This window comes from Ischnura elegans, chromosome 2 (assembly GCF_921293095.1).
Source record: "Ischnura elegans chromosome 2, ioIscEleg1.1, whole genome shotgun sequence".
In the NCBI taxonomy this organism is placed as follows: Eukaryota; Metazoa; Arthropoda; class Insecta; order Odonata; family Coenagrionidae; genus Ischnura; species Ischnura elegans.
Window position 1 is genome coordinate 115,771,693 of NC_060247.1, and position 24,283 is coordinate 115,795,975.

The 24,283-nt window shown below is 39.2% G+C and overlaps 1 protein-coding gene across 2 annotated transcripts in view; it reads right to left on the reverse strand.

Moving 5' to 3' along the window:
* The window catches only part of LOC124154456, a 33,025-nt gene extending 15,750 nt beyond the window's left edge, over positions 1-17,275 (reverse strand). Inside the window, exons 1-4 of one of the 2 annotated variants that reach the window (XM_046528201.1) lie at positions 17,145-17,275; positions 5,008-5,214; positions 4,058-4,159; positions 2,505-2,633 (exon numbers count right to left, since the gene is read on the reverse strand). In XM_046528201.1, coding sequence (XP_046384157.1) covers positions 2,505-2,633; positions 4,058-4,159; positions 5,008-5,214 — 438 coding nt within the window. In that variant the 5' untranslated portion in view covers positions 17,145-17,275. The remainder of the gene's footprint in view (positions 1-2,504; positions 2,634-4,057; positions 4,160-5,007; positions 5,215-17,144) is intronic. The other variant, XM_046528203.1, reaches the window with a different exon arrangement.
* Positions 17,276-24,283: the final 7,008 nt, after the last annotated feature.

Consider the following 24,283-nt stretch of genomic DNA (forward strand, 5'->3'; position numbering starts at 1 on the left):
ATTTCATGTGAATTCTCGCGTAATGGTCAAATTATCAAGATTTTGATAAAATATACTTATAAGTACATTTTATTGCTAACTTTTTTCAGCTTCTCAGCTTTTGGTTAGTGCGCAGCCACATTCAGAGCTCCTGTTTACATGAGCTGTAAGCGCGACACAGAGCTCATCCGAAGGGCGTCAGTGGCATGTCTTTGCATCGCCGCGGTGCATGCTGGGCTGGCGACAGGTGAGAGCGAAAGAAATGCCGTCGGGCGGAAGGAGAGAAATTTCTCGGTCCACAATGCACCACGTGTTGTCGCTGCGGACATTCCAGGTCAATGGGCGACTCTCTTCCCCAAACCTTGATGCAAGGGAAGGGAACTCTTTCTATTTTAACACTTTTTCTGATCAGCTGGAGTTTTGGACGCTACTTTCATCTCTCGTCCCCTTTATTTGCTTTGGAAACGATAATTTGAAAATGGTGCCGCTGACTACTTCATTAACCGAATACTGTTTGTACTGGCACCATTCCCGTGAACTCTATGCGGGCGTATTTTTAAAGCTGCTGAGATAAACTGTGGCTCTCAGCTCTTGGAACTCGAGCTCATGGTTCACCATGGCTCACCAGATCTACCATTACGAGTATTTGAAAGCCAAAACGTCATCGCTGTGCCCCTGAGGGAGAGCAGAGACTTCAACGCCTACCGTGAAGACTGCATCGAGCGGCTCAAACTGCGAGCATGAGTAAGTTTGACTTATCCTCGCCTCAACCACAATATCTGGAAAAATACGACCCTGCACTGGATGAGCCTTGATGAATACTTGAGTAATTAAATGAATGCATGAGTATGCGAATGAATGTACGAATACTCGGTCAGAGCAATAATAGAGCAACTTGTATTCGATGCTCGTCGTTAGATCCATTTCATCTGTTCGCATTCAGCGATATTCGCCCAGACCTTCGGCCTCCAACGCCCATGGTATTCATCCCAATCCCCAGGTAATCATTTTTATTCCTTCCTACTCGAATAAAAACGATTTCATCATGCATTTGCTATGCAGTAAGCGAAAAGTTTGGGAATCATCTGTTCACGTTGAGAACCCTCTTCCAATCGAAATCCCGTCTTTCTATTCGTGCTGAAAGAGTTTACTCTACGGGAAATGGCCACATTGGGCATTGAAATCCCAGGGTGCCGCAAATGAAGGGCCGCAGGTGCTTTAAAGAGCTCTCAATTTCGGTGTGCGTTAGTGGGGGTGAGGGTACATGCGGCATGCGGCAACGGTCTCAAGTGCTGTCTTGTTAACTTGTCTTCAGTCAGGTTAGGTTAGAGTGAAGAGCAGATTGTACTGCCCAATTTTGGTGCATAGAGGTAACGTCACACAGTTCTCATGCTAATTATTCGATAATGCTATTATTTTATTGATGCTTTTGCGAAGAACTCATTACCGCAAATTCCATGATGCCACTAACATTAAAATAAAACGATTCTTACAAACTTACGAAGTATTCATTTTGGAAATCCAATTTAGGTGTAGTTTTCATTCATAGTTTAAGCAATTATGGTAACAGCATTATAATAACAAAAAATATTTAGTACTTATTATTAAGTTTATCTCATTTTTTTCGCTGAAATAAATTTTGCCTTTTATCTTACCTCGGTATTGACAATCTTATCAAAGAGACTTTATTGCTCATGTGTCAAGTTCTAAGATCATTCCGTTTTACTAAAAAAAACTCTATTTAAAGAGTTATTTCCTACTGTTATGGTCTATGACATAATTTCTATTTAAATGTATTGCGTTGTAGGTGATAAATTGGCTGTCAAAGACAAGATTTAGTGAAGCATGTTGATTCTAATTGACAGAGTCTGTGAATTTCCTCTTAGTAGGTATTATTACTATTTTTTGGAAATTTCGCTTCTTTTACACGAAAGAGTTATTTGTTCACTTCGATTAGTACCTGAGGATGTCGTGAAAGCATGGAAAGTATTTGTACGGAAATTAATAAAGTGTGTAATTACTAGACATTCTTCTAATGCTGGATACTGATTTGTATTGCAATGAAATCTTTTGGAAACATGCTGAATATTTCTCAGACTACCACCCAGTTTGACCACGACCTTGGTAATAAATATCTGACTTGTGAAAATGAAAGCTACTTTTTTTAAATTATGATTTTCTTAATCTCCCTCTATGGCTTGATATATTTTTTTGTCACCGGATAAATTGCTGCCTAAGTATCAAGGTTTTGATATTCGAGTCATCAATGGTCCTCAGGGTCTAATACATAAATGCGTTACGTCCGTCAGTCAACCATCGATGCTTTGGGATTAATGCAGAAAAATGTCCAGCGGAAAACCCTTTTAGCATTCACAGATAAAATTTGCCGATAAAGCATCATTTTAATTTCCTTGGTGAAATGAATTGATTCCAGTAATGCTGGCTGTGTACTTGATCTTAATTTCGCCGTGTTCTTTTTCTTCACGTCACGTCTCGTCTCGAAGATTTAAAAGTAGAGGACTCACCTGGAGGGGGGTTGAGTTGTCCACTTTATCGATTCCGTCGCTGTGTGCGGGCTGTCCGCCACCGAAGAAAGCAGTAAGGATCTTGAGACCCACGGCGAGCAGATTGGCCCAAGGCGAAGGGGTCACGCCCTGTGAAGAGAAAAAGACATGCCGTTCATTCGAGAGAACTCCCTGTGTGCGCTGAAGTTTAGAAATTTTACATTTAGATAATACTGAAGCAACATTTTAAAATGTGAGATACCAGAAAATGTAGACAAGAACCTACTCAGTACACCCTGAAACTTTCAAGCTAATAGCTTGTTATAACGAGCAATACCGTTTGAACCAGAGTGAAACGTCCCCTATTATTTATCTTAATTAGACTTAATTCCCAGAAAATTTTAACCGCCAAATTTGACGTCTATTTTACCATTTTAACTGTTTACGATACGTTTTATCCGTGTATATGTGTTGTATACGTGTAATCTCCCCTTTTAGTAACGTAATTGCCTACGCTCTAATGATAAATAATATATGAATTCTCGAGAGTTAATTGGAGGAATTGGACAGTCTTAGAAAGTAAAATGAATCTTTTCTGGAATCTAGAAGTAAGTACAATTATAATAAAAATAATACATAAGAGCAGGGACGCCGACTTACAGAAAATATTGGGGGGGCCCAAACCGGGGTTCTTGACCTGGGAAATTTTATAAGTAGTGAGTTGTAAGTTTTTTAAGCATTTTAGAAGAGTCATATGATCAACATTAGAACCCTGATAACTCGAATCTGGATATCTGGACACTCCGGCGAAGATCGATAAGCCTGACACATTTTTCCTCACACCCATAACGAATTTTTGAGGGGGCTCGGGCCCCCTCAGGCCCCATGGAGTCGGCGCCAATGCATAAGAGTTCCAAGTGTTAGGCTGTCATTGAGTCACTTACGGTAAGTAAACTCATTATTTGTGACTACTGTATCTTTAATAAATTAATCATTAAATTGTTGTTTTTCTTCGTCAGATATTTTAATTGTGACTTTGTTGAGTTCTTATCAAATACTTGACCTTGAAAAAAAGACAAAGCTACCGGGGAAATTGCAAGCTGAGAGAATATCTATTATGCTTATGGATTTTTAGATATTGCGAAATATCTTACTGAAGCCGCTTCTTTTAATGGGAATTCAGTGCTTTCGATAGTTACTCTTCAACGATCGTTTTCCCAATTAAAATTGAATTGGAGTAGATATCTTTGTTATCTCTATGTTTCAAGTTACAAGAACACGAGAAGATATGAGTATGATGATGCATGCAAGCATTTGTCTACTTAAGTTTGAGTGCATCATAATGAAATACCTAAATCTTGGCTTGTCAAACTGAGAAATGCTCCTGAAATAACACTATTAGCAATTTCAATGTGATAAAGAGTTTTGCAGAGGATAGAGAATATCGATCAGTTTCCAAGGTTTTCAGCGTCTGGTGAAAAGGCTAATTAATGGTCAAACACATTCTTTATCGACAGAAACTATTTTGATTGAGGAATTCGTGGAGGGGCGTAGAAAAAGAGGGGATAACTCACCTGGTCGGTGTCGATGCTGTCTGACTTGGTGGGGTTGTATGGCGTGGCAGGGAACAGCATTTGCATCACCATCATGAAGAGGTTGGTGAGCGAGAATCCCTCCTGCAGAGAAGACATCAGACACATTGAGGACGGGCGAGGATTTATGTCGAACATTTATCGCGGACACACGTAAGACCGGAGTAAATTTGTGCATCAACCCTTTCTAGCCAAGAGCTGCTTCTGGGAGAATTTAAATCTCAAGACTTCTCATTTATAAATGGGAAAATTTTGTACTCAATCATAATTATTGTGGCAGCTGCATATATTCGCCACTAAATGTTACAGCACAAAAGAACACGCCCTTCGAATCTTTCATCAATAAAACTGAAAATGTATTAAACATTTTTAATGTTAATTAGGAGCAACAGTTGGTTATGATGGGTTAATTTGCCATAAAAAGTATTTATGTTGTCAATTACTCAATTAAAACACAACTTAGAAAGAATATCTCCTTAAAGAGACTTGCAAGAGAGAGAAATGAGAAGAGGTAATTGCTGCTTGTGATTTTGAAGTAGCAAATCAAGTTTTGACGAGTAGGTTAGCAGTTTTTTTTAAGAATGAATGATTTGAGGCTGATTCGTGGTGGAAATCTATTGTAGGATATTAAGTAATAACACTTTGCCCTTTTTCACATAAATCTTCATTTCAATGTTATCAACATTTTTCACTGCACTGCAACATGAAACAGTCCTGATGATGCTACAGTGTAGTGAAACGTATTGACTCCTATGAAATTTAAATATTTATGTGGAAAAGTGCAAAGTGTCATCACTTCTTATCCTAGTATTTTAGGATTGAGCAAACTCACATCAAGTACTATGTAAATGAAATTTCCCTGGACTGGGAATGTAACCATGAACCAGTCCCCTTTTTCCTTGTTTCCCATGACAATAATAGTTTTAATTTACCTGTACAGAGTTGGTCTGCAAGTCGTGGTTCTCCGCTTCGCCGCTCACCACCTTCTTGCTGGCATTTGGTTTCTCGGCGTACTTGCGCGCCTCCGCTTCGGAGCGCGGCTCAAGTGCGGTCCCTGGGTGTGGCAGCGCCAGGATCGGCATCACGCACGACGTGCAGATGAGGGCCAAAAGGGCCCATCCCACCGCTTGCCTCTGCATCTGTCAAAAGAGAAAACAACAGCGGATTAGCGTTGCGTTTTTTTGAACGATTCATAAATTTTCCCAACTCTTTTACAAAATTTAATTTTCATGTCCTCTTAATGACCTGACCAATTTTTTACCTCCCTTATAACTCTCCGCCTTATCTTTCAACTTTTTAACCAGATAGTATTACTCGAGGCACAAGTATTATCGGTGCAACCTTCTCGGAAATTTGAAAATGTTCGATATTCTTAGGTTCTAGTTTGAACAATGTTCTTGCTATCAATATAATAACTTAACTATAATATAGGGTAGTCCCGGTGTAAGTATAATAACTTAACTATAACCGTGGATGGTCCTGGTATACTTAAGTTAAATATAATATTTCGTCCAGTGGAGCCTTCACATAATTTTTACCACTAACAAAGAGTGTTAACTTTATATATATGCCAAACCTTGTCCGTAGTTTTCATTTCTTGAATACACAGTTGTGTTCAATGGCATTTCCTACCACCCGCTTCCAGTTTTGCAAGATTGTGCACCTGATACGCAACGCGCGTTCTGATTGGCTATATCTCGATCAGTTGTGAAGATTGGAGTCAACTATTTTTCTTACGGTTTACGCCCATTAAAGAATGGAATTTTGGCTCCTTAATGTAGACCGTTAAGGACACTTCTTTTTTTTTGCCTTCGGAGGGCACCACTCAGGCTGTCCCGTGAGTGGCTCTTCAAAAACACGCATTCGCATGCAGCGTGGGATGAGACGGAATGAAACTGTAAACAGAGACGCCGTGGGCCCAAAAAGGGCAGCTTCCCTTTCCCCGTATTCGGATCCCGTTAGAGTTAGTTCCCTTCCTCGCAGAAGACTGGTTGGAGTCAGTGGCTACGTATTTGGGCCAAGCTGACGAGGGGAGCGGGTAGAAGACATTTATCTGAATTCCTACGACTCGGAAATAACGCTCTGCCCAACCTCCCTCGCAAGCTGTTCCGCCGTCTGGCTTTCTGACGAAGGAATTGGGTGGTCTTCCCCGACTCTCTCTTTTGCGTGTGTGATTCACCGAGTTCATCGGAAGGAAGAGCGTGATGTCACTATTAACAGCCAACACTTTTTCACCATGTTTCATTTGCAATGGTTATATGTATGTTTCATATTGAACAACAAACTTCGCTTAAAATAATTAATTAATTAATTAATGCACTCGATGAGAATTTAGATCGAAAGTGCCTCCCTGTGTCGATTTCTACATCGAAACATTCGATCATAGTGCAATAAAATTTGGTAATGGCCGTTCGGATTCTTGCCAGAAGTTAGAAGGGAGGAGAACAGCAATGATTGTTATGATAGGATGAAATGGACCGAGCAGCTTTCATTCCATTTAAGCTATTGCGTAAGTGAATTCCTGAAGATAAGGAGTTGCAAGCAATTTACAATCGAAGGAGCCCAGGTACTTCGTCAGTGTTAATTATGTGGAAGACGACGTCAATTTTCGTTTGTTTTGATTTGATGTTTACGGCGTCAGAGATGTAATTAAAATCATTTTTTTAATGCGGCGGTGAAACGATTTATGAGAGAAGCAGTTCAGCTGAAGGATCCTGCTGTGGAATATTTTGTCCAGCCATTGGAGGACAACTTTTTGAATGGCGTTTTACCATCAATGGTCCACCATCAACGGAATTCGAAGGAGGAATTTATGACGGGTTTTATCGCTTTTTATCGTGTGTAACACAAGAGTTTTATTTTTTCTGCGGCTTCCTTGAGACCCTAGGAACGGGATTGGGGATACGCTCCTGAGGCTGGTTCTAAAATCAGGGACTTTTCACCCTGACCTCAGGACGGGGGGAGGGAAGGAAAGAGGAATGAGGCGCCGCGGCGATTAAGGATTTCGACGACATCTCAGGGTTGGGATAGGAACGGAAGGGAAAGGATGGAAGAATTGCATGCCAATATTTGGGCAATTCGGGCTACAACAGAGGAGCCAGGTTTCTATTCCTATAGTATTGAGAGAGAATGATTCGAAGATGTTTTTCTGGATAATATTTTCCCTGCAATTTAGTTTATATGGAAATTTGGTTTTTACAACTGGACTTCTGGACTCGTGAAGATGGTGCGTGTGATCTATTTTACTTTTGACGCCTTTTCTCCTGATTTTCATTTACAGGCTTTAATTGCAAAATACCCCGACTGATTGTTGACCGACTGACTGACTACTATTCGTAATTGGATACTTTCTTTTAATTGACCTCAGTTTCGTATTGGCAACCAACATCGGTTCGTTCGGCAGTCGCACACTAGCATGTAATGTACGGTCGAAGGTAAAAAGAAATTAAAACTCAGTCCAGCTTAGTAAAAATAAAGAATTCCATATGTTTTGCCTAAATCAAAAGCATCAAAATTTTTTTAGGAATAGATCTCGACTTTCACTGTTTGTCTAAAAATATGTGCCTTTACTTTATATTTGGTACTAATTTTTGTAACAAGCTCTATTTTATCAAATTAAGTGGTTCAAATGTTTTTATTTATTATTAAGTGACAGGTTCATAATAAATACTTCATTTACGAAAGCTTTTTTTTTTATTTGGACAAATTTCCACCAGCGGTATCTATTTATTGTGTCTACTATTCGTAATTGGATACTTTCTTTTAATTGACCTCAGTTTCGTATTCGCAATATATAAAACGTAGTTCACAAATTTTCATCAAGAACCTTCTCTTCCGATAATTTGGTCCCTCAATTCCTGTAATAATCGATTTTGGTATTTCTGAAGCACTGTACTTCCCGACTGGATGGGAGACTAGGAGGGGGGCGTTTCTGAGTTTCTTGAAGAATTGGACGTATGGCAAGCTAAACGGTGGCTCTCCAATGAAAGCTTTTATTTCGTCTGATTAACTTATACTATTTAAAATAATTGATGAATATCGAAAAGCCACTTGTCTACGCCGGCTTCGGTGGCGGCGACGAAAAGTCCTTGCTTGACCAACATGAGGTCGCGTGTTCGTGTCCCGCCTGGGTAGGTTGCCCTCATCCAGGGCATGGATGTTCCTGGACGTTTAATTGTTAACTTACTGGAAAAAATCGATGTACTAGGCCAAAATAGTGCTGTTTTCGGTGGTATGACAAATAAAGAATATGAAATCTTAGACCAATTATTGGTGAGAAGAATTTCGTACAACCGAAGCACTCCGGAAAGTAATCAACGTAATAATTTTTCCCCAAAATAACGACCTTAATCCGCGCCTGCTTTGCGAGCGATAAATACGAATTCAGTGTCCATTAGGAGGATGAGCCAACTAATTTCCGCCTCCACTTACGTGTGTGGAGCAGGAAGGCAAACTTCACACTCGATTGAATTTTCCGCCCCAGTTGCGCATGCGCAGACGGCGTGCATCTCGCGCGCAATCCTCTCTCACCCCGATTCGCTCGAATGCTAATTGTGTCACGGCCTTGGATTTGCGATGCACTTAATGAGAAGGGGTTGCGCGTCGCTCCTCGCAGCCTCCTCGGAAGCGATTTAATTCGGCTTCTGCCCACACTTTGAATTTAAGTCCCAGATCACGTGATCCTCCTCCATCCCTGCTCCCACCCTCTACTTGTCTGGTATGATCAGTGATTGGCTGATTCAGACAATAACGTTTGTTTACATGTTGCTAATTTCGATCGGAAATACCATTTACATCCAACGGAATACTCTCTAAAGAGGTGGTGTGTCAGAATTTTAAATGTATATATTTTTAAACACGCTAAGTTCCATTTCCAGTTTCTATGATAATGAAGACGTTAGGCTTCCAATCTTAGCCTCTGATTTTGAATACTTCGCTACAGTTATCTTTAGTACTCCTTTTGCATTTAATTTGTGCAGTTTAACGTATAATATTGCAGTAATTAGTTGTCAGTGTGCCCATATAAAATACAAAAGCAATTCTAATGCGTTTAATTATAGTATCCAATGAATATCCTTCCAATGGAAAGGTAATATTTTGATACATTTACAATTGTTACTGTAAATAGCTTCATTAAAGGCGTTTTTGTATTATTAAATGAGGGGAATTCGTGGGCGCGTCACTTCGCCATTCATCGCGTCATTCATTGCAGTGTCGCTTCGGCGACAACAGTTACCTGAGACCCCCCTCCCTCATTTTACCTCTTGGGAAAAGAGGTCGTCCCCCACTCATATCTGCCCTCGCTAAGCCTTGTGGGTGGAAATGGAGGGCCTCTGTCTCTATGCCTACAGACATCACAAAATTAGACTAAATTTTTCTTAGATTTTGGCTTCGGTTTATCAAGGGTGTATAATTTCCAGAGACGCCCAACCAAGGAAAGGATTACGTTCAGTATTTACTAGCATTTGGTAGATGACAGCAGCGCCATTAGTATCACGATATAAAGGTAAGAAAAGACATTCCAAATATCCTCATATATATTTGGATATTTTTCATGTAATTTTTGTGCTATTTTCGTATTCATTGAATTAACAGTGCAAAACAATAATAACGTCGTCTTTTTTACAAGCAAATTGCATCGCTCTTGAGGAAATGCCTTTGCACTCACTTCAGTATGGCTCTTTTTCACGATCATTTCCTGGCACCCATTCTTGATGGATCAGATCGCGTCTAAGGATCGTAATTTGTTTTGGATGTCATTTTTTTGTCGTCAAGGGTCTTCCAGGGTAAGTGTGGTACGCCCAGAATCATTTCCTGAAGACGCAAAGGCCTATGAAATGAGCGATCCGTCTCAACTGATTGTCATGCGATTAAAATCCACGGGTTGTGTTTGTAATAACAAATACAACGCTTAATACTGAACTCGGTGTTGAGAGGAGCCCCTGTACTAAACATACGTGCGTTTGTCTAAAAGACTGTATTTTCTATCAATATTTCCAGTGAAACTTTATAATGAACTCACTTTACTGGAAGTTCTATGAAAAAGGTTGTAATCACAATGTAGAATATGTAATATACGTAATTGGGGTAGTAAAAATGCTTAACACTAATTTCGTCCAAATGGTGGCTGATTTTGAAGTAAACATATTTTAATAAAAATGATCGTGTTTGAAATCGAATAGTTATATTTATTTTTTTCAGGTACTTAAAAGATGTTCCCGCTAGAGGCCAACACTCAGAGCGACATCAGCCAGACTTAAGCCAGAGATGAAGGAGTGATCAGCGGTTGAGTTAATGGAGGATCGATGACCTTCTCTGAGAATATTTCTTGTCCGCATGTATCGCGGATTGAGTTTGCGGACTCGTGGATCGCGGAAACTGCGATCGATATGTGCTCGGGAGTCTTTGGCCGCGCCTCCGTCCACAAGTCATCGCTCTCGACCGCATTTGTCAGGGAGTTGTGAAGGAGAGGAGGGGGTAATTAGCGGGAGGAGGTGGGGCGCATTTGAGGGATGCGACGAGTGGAGATGAGCGATGGCCAACTGCGTCTACCAAGGAAACTTCTTAGAAGCTCAGTCGTCATATTGGAACCACGGAGCAGCAAAATAACGCATCGAACTCATTGCCTGTGAAATCGTCTCGAGTTTTCTACCGGGTGAATCGCTTGTAGGCCAACGTTTCGATGGCTACCTTTGCCATCGTCATCAGGGCATGGAAATACATGACAATCCGAAAATGGTGCCGCCTACGGATTGTTATGCCCTGAGAACGATGGCAGAGGCATCCATCGAAACGTCGCGTCGGCCTACAAATAACTCACCCGGTTGAAATCCCCTGAAGAAGAATCCCATGAAGATTTCACTAGTATCATTCGCAAGAAAATTTAAAATTATGTATCATTTCCTGTGTTCCTTGAGGTAATTATAGAGCAACCCTTTTGCTCCATCCAGTCAAATTTGAGCGCTATAAAGTGCCATTATTTGCTGAAGTACTGGAATTGGGGTATGAGGACTTCATCCCTATCACTCGACCAGTTGTCTTTTGTCTTTTTTATGACGTATTGCTCTTTTATTGCTCTATTTTTAAAACTTTTGCCATCACTTTGAACAATGAAGCACGTATAGAGTACACCTTTGTCAACATTTTTCCGTTTGTCAAATGTAAACAATTTTTCGTCTGAGAAAATTCTGAGATTAAATATTCAAATTAGAAATTGGCAAATGTTTAACTGGGTTTGCTCAATTTACTCTGAAAAATTCAATATGATAGCATAAATTACGTTGTTTCAGGCGTGACTACGTGTAATTTGGTAATTATTATGAAAGGTAATAATAAACCGAAACCTGGAAACATTTTTTGCAGAATACTCGCACATCACAAATATTTGGGATAAAAAATTATTATTATTCATTTTCCTTTTTATAATGATATTATAAGTTTTAAGCTAGACTAAAAAAATCAATTGTGTGGATGGTATGCGTTCACTTGGCAATATGTTATCCATCGATATGAAATTATAGAGAATGTTCTAACTGAGCGACTCCATTTATCTTACTCTCCAAGTGTCTACGTATCTCTCGGAATTGCAATTTATGTTCAAAATTTTCTTTAGAATATATTTCGTTGAAGTACAATTTTCTGTTTTATTATAAGGTTTAATTACACTTTAATTCATTCCGTTTAATTATATTTCATTATCTATTTGAGTTTTTGAGTGAATTGAAAGGCCATTTGAATTCCTCGGATTGGTGTCCTATGCTTCACCTAAGGTAGCGATATAAGGTAGAGCAAATGTAGCACGGAGCTCTGAGGAGCGGATACAGCTCTTGCGATGGCAAGACGCTGAGTGCCTCAATGATTAGCGGCTTCCCACCTTTTCGGCTCGAGGCGGGAATGGAAACGTAACGAAGCGCCTAGCTTTCCTCTCCCCAGTCAAGTTCCGTGCCTATTCCACTAACATATCCATTCGAATTAGCAGAATATTGCGAGGAAATAGGGAATTTGAGGTCCTTCAGGTGGATCATATTTTGAGGCTCACGTCCAACCAAACCACTGTAGCGCGCTTTCACCGAACGTAACTAGTTTTGTTATCATTTCTTCTTCTAATTCTCATTGGCCTGTGTCTAGATTGCAGCGTGATCCACAGAAACTGTTATTTTCTATAATTTTCAAATCAGAATTGCATCGAATCCAAAAACATAATCTTTCGATGGAGCTCCTAGACGCACGGCCGGAAGTTTGAGGACTTCGGCCGTGGAAGACGAACTGAACCAGAAGAGATCACGCTTGCAGTTCAGAGAGATCAACGCCCGAAATGATAAACGACTGCCGTCGTGACCGCGAAGGCGATAAACAGTCGGGATAGCATGTTTGCATTCAACCCTACGTCCATAGAGAGTTTGACAACACCACGTACGAAGCGCTCCGCATGTATTCAAGGATGCAGTGATAGCAGATTCCCTGCTACCCTCTAGTTTTAACAGCGACTCCGGGATTTTGCACGGATTCTTCAGAACTAGCCCTAGTAAATATATTTTTTTCAATGTGTAATAGTTTCGTATAAGATATCCTCCGTTTTTTAAAATGAAAATTTCGTCAATTATAAATTTTTTAAAAAGGTATTATGTTATAATAAAAATACTTCTTCCTTCTGTTTTAGGCTACATGCAGACTACTTCTGGATTTTTACCAACGTATTGCGATGTCATTTTTTGCGTTTATTGGCTCATAACTCGGAAATGACAACGGTGAGGTGCCAATGAGATATTTGAAAATAAAACCATTGTAATTATATGTACTTTTGCGCCCCCGTCGGTATTTTGTCAAAATTGCCATTATAGTGTATTGTAAATGTGCATTTTTCGACGCATCGACGCATAAGGAGGGAAATCGATTCGCCATCCAATTTCGATAATAATTATCACCATTATAAGCCAAGCCTTAATTAACCGTGTTAACCTAGATATTTTATAACGAGATCAAATATGTTTTGATATCATTTAAATCTCAAAATCAGTATTCTCCTGGAATAAGTGTAGAATTATTTTACTATACATATTTTATAGTCTGCCAATAATGTATTTTAGGATTGAGTTTCCTTTTCACTAAGGAAATACGGATAAATCTCCATCAAACGAATAAGTGATTGCTAACCAAGCAAAAAAATCAGTAGTTCATTAAATAATGCATTTAGGGATACTTATTGCTTTGAGCTCCATTTCTCCTAACATCATGCACCGAATTGATATATCTTTGTGATTTAGGCCTACGCACTCACTTGTATTGTTTTGAAACTTTCTCTCGCCAAATTCTTAGGTGGGATTATCCTGATACACATGCCACAATTTTTTCATGTAAATTTTACCTAATTTAATGATGCTGACGGAATGGTGAACAAGAGATTGTAAAAAAATAATCTTTTACAGAAAGCTAACATTTGCCAATCATTATAAAATTAAAATAGGTCCATCAACCCAAGGTTACAATCAAACGAAGGGTTTTCCACCAGGAAATAAAAGACAAGCAATGCTCAAAAATGATAACAGTAAAAGCAATGGTTGAAAATTCAGAAGGAACTAAAGATATATACCAAAAGAAAGCATGCTATCAGTCGTCGAAGTACATGCCGCGATTAATTTCATGAATTGCGAAGCTTCAACCTGAAACAATGATATCCTACACCTCTCTCCAAGATAAAATACAAACTACAAATGGCAGTTTCCACACCGTCTCAATGGCAGTTTCAATGACAGTTGAATATCTCTGTTCTAAAGTCTATTTCCTTCATCTTGCCCTCTTCCCTTCTCCTCACAGCCTAGCATTCTCACGGATAGACTCTTGGTTGAAAATAAATTGCATGCTGGTTAACAATCGGTCAGGAGTGAGGGGCGGCAGTGAGGGAGGTTTCCCCGAAGCGAGGGGTAGCAAAAAAATCGAGCGTGAAAGTTTGTCCCGAGGGCCTCTCGCCCGCAACAGGTGGTGGGAGAGTGTTGGCCCCGAAAAACAAGTCTGGATTTCTTTGCGCGCGTCCTAACTGTCCGCACCGCGCGATTAACGGAACCCTGGCCCCTTGAACTCGCCCCCCCCTATCCTCCATTCCGTTATTTCCCAAACCCTCTGCCTCGTGGGCAGCTTCCCACTGGGTCTCCGCGATGGACGGACGAGAACTCTTAGGAAGCGTTATCGGAGCGAAGCATGCATCTCTCATCCCTCGGCTGCAGAAAGCCGTTTACTTCAGTAGGACGTGATAAATTTAAGTGCTATAGTAGCAAAGGTGTATACAATCTTCGATAGAAAGTCTTGCGTATGGTTACAGAATTCCTTTTATTCCGATACTTTAGTAGGACGTACGAAGTTAATTTTTAAGTAGCAAAGTTTCTAGGCCTTTACTTGCAAAATATTTCGTATAGGTGATTGCTTCCTGCGTATCTTTGAGGAAGTTATTGACATTCATGATGAATTAAACACTTCTCCAAAATCCACGCTAATTTAATGAAATGAAAACCGGCGGTAACCTAGAAAATGGCCCTGAGTTGTTGTAACCTGAGTCGGATTTTTATTAAATTAGTGTGAATTATTTCTAATCTATGCTTCAGAATGGTTAAGGTACTTTTTATGTATAACTGCTGTTTCTCACTGTTTATTTAAAAAAAACTGCATTAGCCACCCTTCGATCGCGATGAAATTAGTTCAGTGAATTTTTATATGTATATATCATTTATATTAAGTAATATATTATTGCAAGCAATTATTTTAAATCAATATTGACTTTTAAAAGCCTTTCCAGAATAAACATTTTATGCGTGTTATGCAGTGCGTTGATAATAAAGAAAAGAAATCGCCACAAATTTGGCAACTTTAGCCCCATCAAATGCTTAAAATGCTATTTATTTTTTATAAATTTTACGAAATAAATGAGCTCCACAGACATAAACGCAGAGAGAAGATTTCATGTTGGAAATTCAATTACTGAGTTCATGACTCATTGACCTCGATGGAGAGACAAAAGAAACAAACCTCTGGTATGAGGTTGGACAAAGAGAGTGGCAAAAAAATGACAATAGCTAACGGAGCTATACATTTTCAGCTGCGTCCGCTACCTTTCTCAGGAGATAATTCACTTCAAATATAATATCCATGCCTTACTGCGTCACTTGAGTATACTGTCAGCATGTGGGACCCTTGGGAGTTATGACTGACATGAGAGCTGAAATGAATACGGTACGCATTGCGGCTAGATTGGTGATGATTTTGTTACGATAGAAAGTGCAGCGTTACCAATATCTTAGGCGAGTTTGGCTAGGAATATTTACAAGAGCGGAGTGCAAAATTTATGATGAACTTAATCAGCAAATACGGGGAGAAATTTTTCTTCGATAGTGTGGAAAAAATACGCTTTGCTTAGAAATATCATTTGCTTCGCTTCTACCAACGAAATTCGCTAGAAAGCAACACGAGTGCATGATATAGGAATTAGACTTCATAACAGAGATATTTTAGATGTCATTCTTTCTTTGAACTCTCACGCATGCAGAAGTTTCTGAATCCATGCTATTTATCGCGACACTCTCTGGGACAGTTTTCATGTTCTCCTCTTTCATTCGTATTTTTATTTTTAATCTCGACTAACTCATCGGCTTATTTAAAATTCACTAGCTGTTCTAACCGTTGGAAAATTTTAGAATTGTGTACAATTTTATTTTGTTACTATCTTGTGTTTATGACGCAATGAATACATGTTTGGAAAAAGCTCACTCCACCTTCATTACCGTGTGCCTGTTTTTTTCACTGTCGTGTATTTTTTTATAACGATGCCATGCGCATGAAAGGTTTTTATCGCGTACTGATTGCTAGTGATTAGATTTGGCACCCCCGTAAAAATACACTAGAACAAGAATTGCGACCTTCTATACCGTTGCTTGACCTCCTGTATCATAATGAAGTTGTAATTACTTTAAAAATTAGTTTTACTCGAAAAATATAAAATATAAATAGAAAACGGTCATTTCTTTCGAACATACTTAACTCAGTCTGAATAGCAAATTTTCAGTGCCTTCATTCAATTCAATACAAATGTGAAGAACATAAAAAAATCTTTGTCTCCAAATATTTGTTCTCCAGTATTTTAACCATATCGACTGAGGCATAAAGTCTCTGAAACGTGAAATGCTTAATTGCATATTCATTCACAAACTACTAATATGTTTTTACATAATCAATATAGTTATTAAAATTAATCCGATAGTATAATGCGTAATCACTAAAGTTACCGCGAGTGAATCATTACCACGACATGGTGGGAGAAACATGAAATTGAGACGGAGGTGACCTGAATTATAGAAAAAATAGCACAACGTTAATTTTATATCTTCTGAGAGGATTTCATTAAAAATCAACACCGCTTTTCGAAGTTCTGAAAATAAGTTTAAAAAAACGTGGTACGGGAAAACCATTGAATCAAAAATATTCCGTGATTCCAACTACCGTTAGCGGTTGCATTACTATAGGGGTAGGGCACAGATAAACTTTTATTTATCTTCCATTTCAAACTTCCTATCATACAGAGTATTTTACTGAAGTTGCCCATGGGAAAACCTCTATAAATTACCGCGAGAAAAACTCCCATGGGCCGAGAATCGTTATGCATAACCGTAGCAAGGTCACATCATGGAAATTCATCAGAATAGAAAGAGATAGTTTCGTAACTTACAGCACTACTCTATCCACTCTACTGGTTTATTTACATATTTTTAAGCCATTTTTTCACTTAGTAATTCTTGGAAATACGTGAAATGCATCTAAATTGGTAGATTGAAGGAAAAGGTTTTGGAAATCACCAAGTTGTTTCTCTCTATCTATTATTTTATTAGTTTCACACACTTATGGCTTCCACGGACCACTGCGCTTTCCAGATTCGTCAAGTTCCTTGTAAGTATTTTCTGGCAAACAGCCAGAAGTCCGTTGATTCGATTCTCGGCCCAGGCGATTTTTATCTCTTGGCAACGTCAACACTTCTACCTCTAATGAACTCGTTGCGTGCATCCAGCTAGGACAAAGAGTGTGCACTCACCTTGATAGGTAGGTTGATAAGTTGGTCCTTTTCTCTTGTAAGTCTCTCGTCGGTCGTCTTCTTTTCTCCTCGTGTCCTCGTCTGTGAGCTGTGTCTCGTCTCTCGCGGAAAAGCAGAGTGAATCGCCGACGGGCCTTGAACTTCACCTTTTATACGTGGCCGACTTTCCGGGGAATGCGGCGAAGGCTCATATGGAAGGAGTGGTGGGGGTGGAAAAGCACAAAGGGGAAGGGGGGGGAGGGAGTCGTCCCTCGGGAGGGGAAGAAAAGATGAGGAAGAACCGTACACCGCTGCTGAGCGCCCCTAGCTTTTTCCCGTTGGTCTTTCGGAGAGCCTTCCTCGCCACCGCAGCCTCCGGAAAGGGGCCGAGTAATGAGGGGAATGCGATTTCATTGAAAATTCCAAATTATCCTCTCCCATTCGTAAATATTTACGGTATATTTGAACAGATATTGGATCCAACAGAGAAAGATTTATGATGAGTGGCCTGCATAAAATACAAGGGATCTGTTAAAAACTGCTACAAGCGGACGTAGAGCGTAGAGTAATCAAGAGAATGCGATTCCCTTGTAAATTCCAAAGTATCATATCCCATTAGTAAATATTTACGGTAAAGTTGAACAGATATTCGATTAGACGAAAGATTTAAACAGCGGCCTACATAGAAATACAAGGGAAAGCGGCGCGATCTATTAAAAACTGCTACAAGCCAACTTAGAGCATTATACAGCTATTATGTGCATGGGGTTGAGAACCGCTGGATATGGAGGCTATGTAATTGGCTGATGTGTTGCTTGACAAATAACAGACAGAGATGAGCAAACAAGTATTGACCCCTTAGAATGACATAAAGGAAAAAATATAATAATAGTAAAATCTCACACTGTTTCCAGATCCGTGGAAATAATAACATAAGAGAGATATTTGACGAAGAGGCTAAAATTGGGATTTTTTTTACCTTCGAACGACAACGGAGTTGAATGAATGCCAGTCTGTAGTCAAATCACCTTGCCAACGCACGTTTTTTAATACGCCTACTAACTTGTTTATAGACACCTCCCACCATACAACAATATATGTGGCTTGCAGGCTAGTATGTAGATGTTTTCTTCGGTTCACGTAAACAAAGTTGAAGCCTTGAATTCCAATAAGGCACCAGCCCGATCAGCAAGCGTTTGCGATCGATCGCTCTTTCTGTACACGGTCAAACCAACCTACGCAATCACTTCGACATTTTCTCATCAATATACATTGTACTACGTGCTATATAAATTCATCGGATAAACATCGAAGTAACATGTCCAGCAGGCTTGATAATATACAAAAATGTTCATGCCAAATTCTTGGCTAGTAGCCTAGTGCCGTTGTATAATTGCTGGCCTTCAGTTGTGGCTTTCCGAACCACATTTAGTGGAAATTGAACTTGGAAAAAAATAGTCAATCGCTAATTTGAGCATTGATGAATGCATATTATAGCAAAAATTTGTTATTCATTATGACAAAAATTTATGCAAAATTCGCCATACCATAAGAATCGTACAAAAATAAAACGTGGGTACTTATTGAGATACCATCATAAGAAGTCTGTGATTGAAGTCACATCACGCTGCTTACATAGACTTTTAGAATAATAGGTTTTAGCAGCCTGTGTTCTGTGTACTCTTTTATTTTTGACTTCAATGCATTTCATCTATGAAATCATAATTACATTCAAGAATTGTACTGAGCAGTTCATTTGCCATGTCCTGAATATCACAGGATCTCTGTTTTTTTCTGTACTACCTCTGAGTGTGGGAGAGGATACGAGTCGATAATTGTTGCAGCCGTCGAATGTGCTGCGATAGTTTTGCTGGGAGTCTTTACAAGAGCATAGAGCAACATATTGGCTAAATTTACTTGGATGGCGGGAAGACGTTTTCCTCAAACGCTGTGCTAAATATCCTTCACAATAATCGTCGCACTGTGAATGGAATTAACTACATGAGGTAAAGATTTAATTCGTCGTTCTTCCCTCGTATTATCAGGATAGCAACGGTCTCTCTCTATTTTTTTAAATATTGGCGGCATTCGTTTGGACGGCTCATTGCAAATTTTTTTTCATTTGTATTTATTTGGTTCTCCCCGCATTTTCTCGGTAACTTTGTTTTCCTTCATCTTATAATTTTTGAGTTATTTTTTTAATGCATATGTTCGCTGTGAAAACTTTACATCGGTATTACCTTGCATGGGCATATCGTATTGATCTCTGAACTTTTGTAAATTTTGGCTTTTTATGCGAGTGTATTCGCGGTTATCTCGGGATGCATGGAGTGATGTGCGCTTTTCGAGAACTAACACCGCTTGCATGAATGTGTAAGTATTATTTCCATAATTGTATATGTTTTATGACATGCAGCGTGCAGGCGAGGAACTTTGTGCATCCTGTTGATTGGTCATCCCCTGCCTAACACCGTAGAGGTCGCTCACAGCGTATTATTACGTAGATGTAGCTGTCATTCTTGCCATTACTTTCTCCCTTCATCTCCACTCCGTATGCGGCCGTGATCATGCATACTACTTTAATTCCATTCAATGCCGAATGCGGCGTAACAAACGCTTATTGCGATCTTTGAACTCTGATTACCATGTTTCCTCTGATAGCCATAGCAACACTCAACTCAACTAATGCCAGTTATAGAATATATCGCATACCATTCCTAAGATAACGGATATTCTTTGCTTTACTTCGACATCTTTAGGGTGTTATCTAGTAGCATGCTTTCACTTTTGATTGCAGTCAGAGAGGTGGAGTGAGGTAGAGATCAAGTCAATAGCTGTGCGCATCTGTATGACCCTACAATTGAGGAATAGACTGGTAAAATGTTGTGTATGGAGTGTTATGTTGTATTGAATGGGAAGGTGGGTCTCTTCGGAAGAAGAGACAAGGATAGGATAAGGTTTTGAGATGTGGGTTTGGAGGAGGCTAGAGAAAGTGAAATCAGTAGATAAAGTGAGAGATGATGAAGTGCTGGAAAGATTTTGGGAGGAATGAACATTATTGGTAACTATAGAAAAGAGAAAGGAAAATTGGATCTGGCATATTTAAGAGGGAAGGGGATATAAAATACAGCAGTCGAGGGAAGGGTGGAAGGAGAAAAGAAAAGAGGAAGAAGAAGGCTGAAGATGACAGACGAAGTGAGGTTAAAAAGGTTTCAGGAAACCAAGGAGGAGGCTCGGAGGTGGCGGAGACAACTTTGGTGTTTGGGACCTACCAGTGAAAAGCAGTAAACCAGTTGATGATGAATTCATGTTTTTAACTTAAGCTCACATCTTGAACTTTTCAGAAGGTATGGAATTTGCCTTAGTCAAATGAGGAGGTGCTGGTAAGAGTTGGGAAGGAAAGGACATCATTTACTTTATCTTGCTCTCATGTTTATTTCTATAAGCATATTGCGTGGGAAGATGCGAAGAAAATGATATTTTTTTAAACGTCTGAGAAAAATCCCTCCGCGAATTTGCTGATGAAGTTCACCCTATATTTTACTGTCCGTTCTTGTAAATATTCCTAGCCAGCTGAAAGGAGGAGGTGCTCGTAAGATTTGGGAAGGAAAAGTACAATACTCAAAATCGTAAATTAAAGAAAGGGGAATTGTATTGTACATATTTTCAAAGAGACGGGCATTTTAAGAATAGCAGTCTAGGGAACGATTGAAGGAGACAAGAGTAGGTGAAGAAGAATAATGCTTAAAGAAAAATGAAGCCCCAATGAAATACGCGCTATTGACTGTGGCCCCGCGCACGGAATTGGCGACTTTTTAGTTGCGGCAACTAAAAAGTCGCCCTTGCGCGGGGCTACAGTCAATGCCGTGTGTTTCATCGGAATTCACACAAAGCAACTAAATAGTTGCTTTGTAAAAGTTGCCAGTGACAAGACGAAGTGAGGATAAATGGAAGGTACAGGGAAACACTGGAGGAGACCATGGACAGGAAGAAGTGAAAACTGCTTTGGTGTTTGGGACCTGCCAGTGCTCAGACAACCTGTTGATGATGATTATTTCAATTTGAAGGCCGGTAGTACAGAAACCAGAATTCACTATGGTAGCAATGCCAGTAATGAAATCGGGGCTTGAATAACTTTTTTCAGAGACAAGGAGCGAGACATTTTCAAAGATGGGAAAATGCTGGGGGATCCCTATCGCTGGAGTAATTTTTGAAATTGATCACGTCGATAGATGATTTCTAAGCGATCATTTGAGTTGCTGATGGAGTCATCCTTTGTAAAGGACGAAATAAAGGTTGGAATGACTAAAGTCTTGGAGAGAAACCAATGCAACGCTTGCCAAAGATGGCCTACCATTTTGTGTAAATATTCAACTGTGCTATCAGGAAATTTTTCATAAGAGCTTGTATCTGGAGTCTGCTTCTCTACACATTGAAGCTTGTTCGATGATAGTACGTAAGAAATCTATGTTGGAAGCATTCGAAAGGTGGTGCTACGTAAGAAAAGATAAACTTTAATGGATCGACCGAGTAAGTAATGAGAAAGTGTGAAGAAGAGTAGCAGAATAGAGATGTCTGATGGAAACCTCATGAAGAATATAGCGCATGTTATTCGGCCACATCGTGAGACGTGGTGGCCTGATGAAGATAACCGTTGAAGTAAAAGTGGAGGGTAGGAACGGCCAGAGAGGTTCTTGGATCAGTTGTATTAGACATGAATCCAAGGCTTTAAATGAGAAGGCCGTAATGAATATGAAAAGATTAGATCATGAGAGAACATAGAGGAGAGCTTCGTATTACGATGCTTCAGATGGTTGACGAATGATGAAGATCAGGAATTTATAGATGGTAAATGTATGTGTGCCCTGTGAATTTAAATTTGAAATTTTTTCAATGTGTACATGATGTCTTGTCTTTTAAATTTTTAGGACAAAATTTTCCCGCCCCGATACTTCAAAAAACTTCTAATGTGCGTATGAAATTGGTATTGAGGCGCAAAATATGGTCATTTTTTCGGCATGGGTATCCCAAGTCCATATTATCCATAAAAATAATACTGCCACTTTTCTTCGCATAAATGTTCAGGATTTCCTGAGAGCTACTTCCATGGTGTATCGAATGGGGTGGGTATTTCTGCTCAGATGCATTTTGCCGCTACAACAATTGGTGAAGTGATGCTAAGTAATGATAATTATGTAGGAAAGCTAATTAAGAGATAATTATATTATCAGAGCTAGGAATGTAATAGGGCTCGTTGATATAGTAAATGAGGAGTTTTTGGGTTACTGGTGACCTAATCATGTTTGTAACTCTTAATAGTTGCCCAAGCATGTAAAAACATTCTTATTGTAAGCTTACATTTTAAGTCCACAAGATTGACAAATTATCTTTCATGTAACTCAGATCTACTTGCTAAATTAAATTTTAGAACATTTAAAGCGTGAAATTCAATTTTTTAACATGATTCCTAGCATTCTTGAATATATTTATCATCTCCCAATGGTATTGATCTTTTACTTGTCGCGAATTTAAGCTTTAGCATAATAATAAATTTGCCACGATGTGGCTTTTACAGATACTTATTGAAAATCTTACTGTACATACTATCCTATCTTTCTCTGTGAATAGAATTCAAATGACCCTGTTAGCACTTCTTTTACTTGCATCTCTAACAAAATTTGGTGGGAAATCAGCGCATTGTTTTCGCCCCCCCCTTATAACCAAATTGATTTATGATTTGTTATTGAGGATAAAATTACCTATTTGCAGCAATCAAAGGGATTATCGACTCGCAAAGGTTGAATGGAATAATAATTCTGGATATTCTAAACTTTTACTATTTGCGTATTTGGTGAGTTTTACGCAGAAAGAGAGATCTTAAGAGATGAAAGAGCGAGAGCTAGTATCCACTCTGCTACGAGAAAGGAGCATACGACTAAACATGATAAGTTGACGGTAATAGCCCTTTCGCGGATTAGCTGATGACGTCACGAGCTCCTGCAGAGCGGGTTACCGCTTCTCAGCTGCTCCCCGCTGCAACCTCCAGTGGTTTGTTATTGTTTACGCTCTCGTGAGCGACCCATTACCTCAATGAGTGGCTCTCTCTGAACGAGTTATGGAGCGGAACTCAGCAGAGGATCAGATTGAATAACGTCAACAATTTATGAACAGTGAGCGGAAAACCGGGATTTTTTTTAATTACGAGAGAATATCTGTACGGGGGAATATTTTCCTTTCATTGTTACTTATCGTCGCATTCCATCTACCGAATATTTTAAATACTGGGATGCTGGAAAAACGAAGAGAAAACCACGGAAGAAGATTTTATAAACCTTTAAAAATCCATTAATTATTGTAAATGGGAAAACTATGTGTACTAGAGAATATAAAATTGCAGACGTGGACATATAAAATCTTAATTATTAGTTTAATTAAAGTTATTACAAAGGATAAAACTGCTCGAGTCAACAGTTGTAAAATCGCTTAAGTCATTCCCTGACTGCCAAATCTAAGCCAAACTTCATCGGAATGTGCATAAAATGTATAGTGACAAGAGAACTTAAATGGAAATACTAAACTAATTGCATTCTAAAGAACAAGAAAGCACAATTTTATATGCAAATAATTTTAAGCTTCACTCCTTCCTAAATAAACGTAGATAAAAATTACATCAATCAAATGAGTTGGATACCCGGGCTTAGGTTCAGTAAAACTCGAACATCAATTTATTATTTTGGTATTTGCGGCTTTGAATATTTCCTTACAGCATTTGAAATAGTTGAATAAAAACAAAGCGATTTATTTTGATGTAAACATATGGCATTAGGCTACTCGTGTTAAACTGTATTCAATAAGAGATGGCCTTTAGTAGATGAAACGTCTAGCGCTTACATTTATCAAACGGTAAGATTGCGAATCTTCGCGATATTTTGAGAATTTTTGACCATATGCGAGCCACCTATATCGTCATAGCAACGGATGATCAATCACCAGCACAAAGCATTCAAGATATACGCTAAATACGCACTACAGTAAATGGTCATTAAATGCGTTAATTTAGTTATCGCGTAATCATTCGTTCATGCAGCAGCTGTAAGCTCAAAACAAGCGTGCATCCCTCGATGTAACGCAAAGCGTTGAAAGCTAAAATATGTCAACCG